The sequence below is a fragment of the Octodon degus genome, unplaced genomic scaffold (genome assembly GCF_000260255.1).
Source record: "Octodon degus isolate 3935 unplaced genomic scaffold, OctDeg1.0 scaffold00032, whole genome shotgun sequence".
In the NCBI taxonomy this organism is placed as follows: Eukaryota; Metazoa; Chordata; class Mammalia; order Rodentia; family Octodontidae; genus Octodon; species Octodon degus.
The window spans coordinates 18,860,211-18,862,508 of record NW_004524608.1 but is presented as its reverse complement, the minus strand read 5'-3'; the positions used below and the strand labels follow the sequence as shown (position 1 = coordinate 18,862,508).

At 43.5% G+C, this 2,298-nt stretch overlaps 1 protein-coding gene across 1 annotated transcript; it reads left to right on the top strand.

The window, feature by feature from the left end:
• Positions 1-559: 559 nt before the first annotated feature.
• On the top strand, positions 560-1,054 carry Ucn3 (urocortin 3). Its single transcript, XM_004629917.1, has one exon. It carries the CDS (start codon positions 560-562, stop codon positions 1,052-1,054), a length of 495 nt encoding a protein of 164 aa, XP_004629974.1.
• Positions 1,055-2,298: the final 1,244 nt, after the last annotated feature.

Below are 2,298 nucleotides of genomic sequence, written 5' to 3'. Positions count from 1 at the left end.
TGGCCTGCAGGAACTAGGATGGTTTAGCAGGGGCTCATAAAACTCTACCTCAGCTGCACCACCTGGGTGCCTGGCCACAGCCATTAAGCAGCAAGGATGTTTTTAATCAGCCTTGCTAATAACAAGGAAAGCAAAACTCCCTCTGCTATAAAATCAACAAAGTCAGGCTGCTAAATACTTACTTAGCATATTTTTTTTTATTTGCTCTCAGGGCCAATGGCTACCTGCAAAGATGAGTTAAACAAAATTTATACATATTAAAAGTAATGGTTCTTTAACTTCAGACAACAGTGGAACTATCTAAATGAAGAGTCTGGTAAAATACAGATTGTAGGAGCCCTGGTATTTTGATTCTTAATTCTGGAGAGGAAATGAAAATACTTTACATTTGTAAAACATTCCCAGATGATAGTGATGAAGCTGTTCTGAGGCCCACACACTAAAAATCCTCAGTAGCATGACATTAACACCACCATATTGGATATTAGCCCATGTCCTTCCAAATATCAGGCTTCTCTCACTCTGCTTCCCACCTTCCTCTTCTGTACTGCAGGGAGAGATGCTGATGCCAGCACATGTTCTGCTGCTCCTTCTACTGCTCCTTGGAGACCCAAGAACAGGCCTCTCCCACAAGTTCTACAAAGCTGGGCCTGTCTTCAGCTGCCTTAACACAGCCCTGTCCAAGGTTAAGAAGAACCAGATGGAGGATTTGCCCCTTCTAATGAAGAAGAGCTTCCACTACTTTCCCAGTCAAGACCTGTCTTCCAGAGAGCAGAAAGAGGAGGAAGAAGAAAATCTTGACAAGAACAAAAGGACTTTCTCTGGCTCTGGGGGTGGAGGTGGAGCTGGAAGCACCCGGTATAAGTACCTATTCCAATCACAGCACAAGGGGAAGCTGTACCAGGACAAGGGCAAAAGTGACCAACGCTCCAAGTTCACTCTGTCTCTCGATGTTCCCACTAACATCATGAACATCCTCTTTGACATTGCCAAGGCCAAGAACTTGCGAGCCAAGGCAGCTGCCAATGCTAACCTGATGGCCCAGATTGGGTGAAAGTAGTAAAAGCAAGGCCCAGCAGGAAAGCAGCACATCAAAGATAGAGTTCAAGGATAGAGGAAAAGGGCAAGGAGCTGGGCTGTGTCATCCAGCTAGTTTATGTTTGAAAAGATCAATCCAGATTCACAGGCTGTTTGACTGCTGAGCCCCTCTCATCTTTTCTTGTAACCAATCCAGTTTTTCTTCTCTGTACAAAGGCACAGAAATTCAGTATTGTTCGACAGTTGCAAGCATTAGAGGTTAATACCTTTCCCTGTATTCTATGTCTCCTTTATTGTTCCCCGTGGCAAGAGGCAAAGTTCATGCATTCCCCCTCCCCAGGACTTATCCCTTCTGGCCACATGTCTGAGAAGAGAGAGTTGAGGGTTCCCTTCCTCCATACACATCAACCCCTGCCATGAGGAGATGTGTTATTATCATCTTGAAAGCAAATCCCTCCCCTACTCTCTTATCCCCCATTAAAACAAATGGCTTCTCAAACTCCTGGCTTGTTCAGTTTTACTTTCTTCAAACTCTGAGCACTGAATGAACAGAAAAGACAAATGAGGAAAGGTCCCAGTAGGCCAGTTTCCCATCTCTCCCAGGAGAGGCCTGGTGTGGGAGGTTCTAGAAGTACCTGAGGGCTTGAGAGTCAGCTTCTGTCCTTCCTTCAAGAGCCATCATCTGCATGACCTAGACCTACCCAAGGGTCTGTTTCAGAATGGGCTTCCGGACTGAATGGGAGAGAGAACTTTTAACACTCCAACTTCTTCAGGTCTTGCGAGGAGATGGGGCACTAATTGCCTGCAAAATTTTTACTGAGTCCACACAGTTGTTCAGTGCTGGCTGGGGAGCTACAGCTGAAACTGACGGCTCAGGCAAGGTCTCTACTCTCTGCAAGTCAACAGTCTAAGTAAATAGACAAAACCAAATGTAAAAAAGAGTAAATTCCACTGGGTTATGTAAGGAAGAACTGCAAAGTGATGGCATTTAGTGTAAAAAATCATACATGTGTGCATATGTTCATATATATGATACATATTATATATTTTATATACAGTGGTCCCTTATCATGGAGGCCATATTCCAGACCCCCTGTAATGAGTGAAAATCAGTGAAGTAGTGACATTGTATTTATTTTAGTAGTTATATATATTTTAAGCCTTCATAAACCCTTCCCACACTCATAAACCTGTCCCACACTTTTAAAAACTTATAATTGTGCTTAACCATTTTCTAAACTCCTAAACCTACTAATTTTA

Excerpts from the sequence above, each read along its gene's own strand:
- Ucn3 (XM_004629917.1), top strand. The coding sequence starts at position 560 with ATGCTGATGCCAGCACATGTTCTGCTGCTCCTTCTACTGCTCCTTGGA.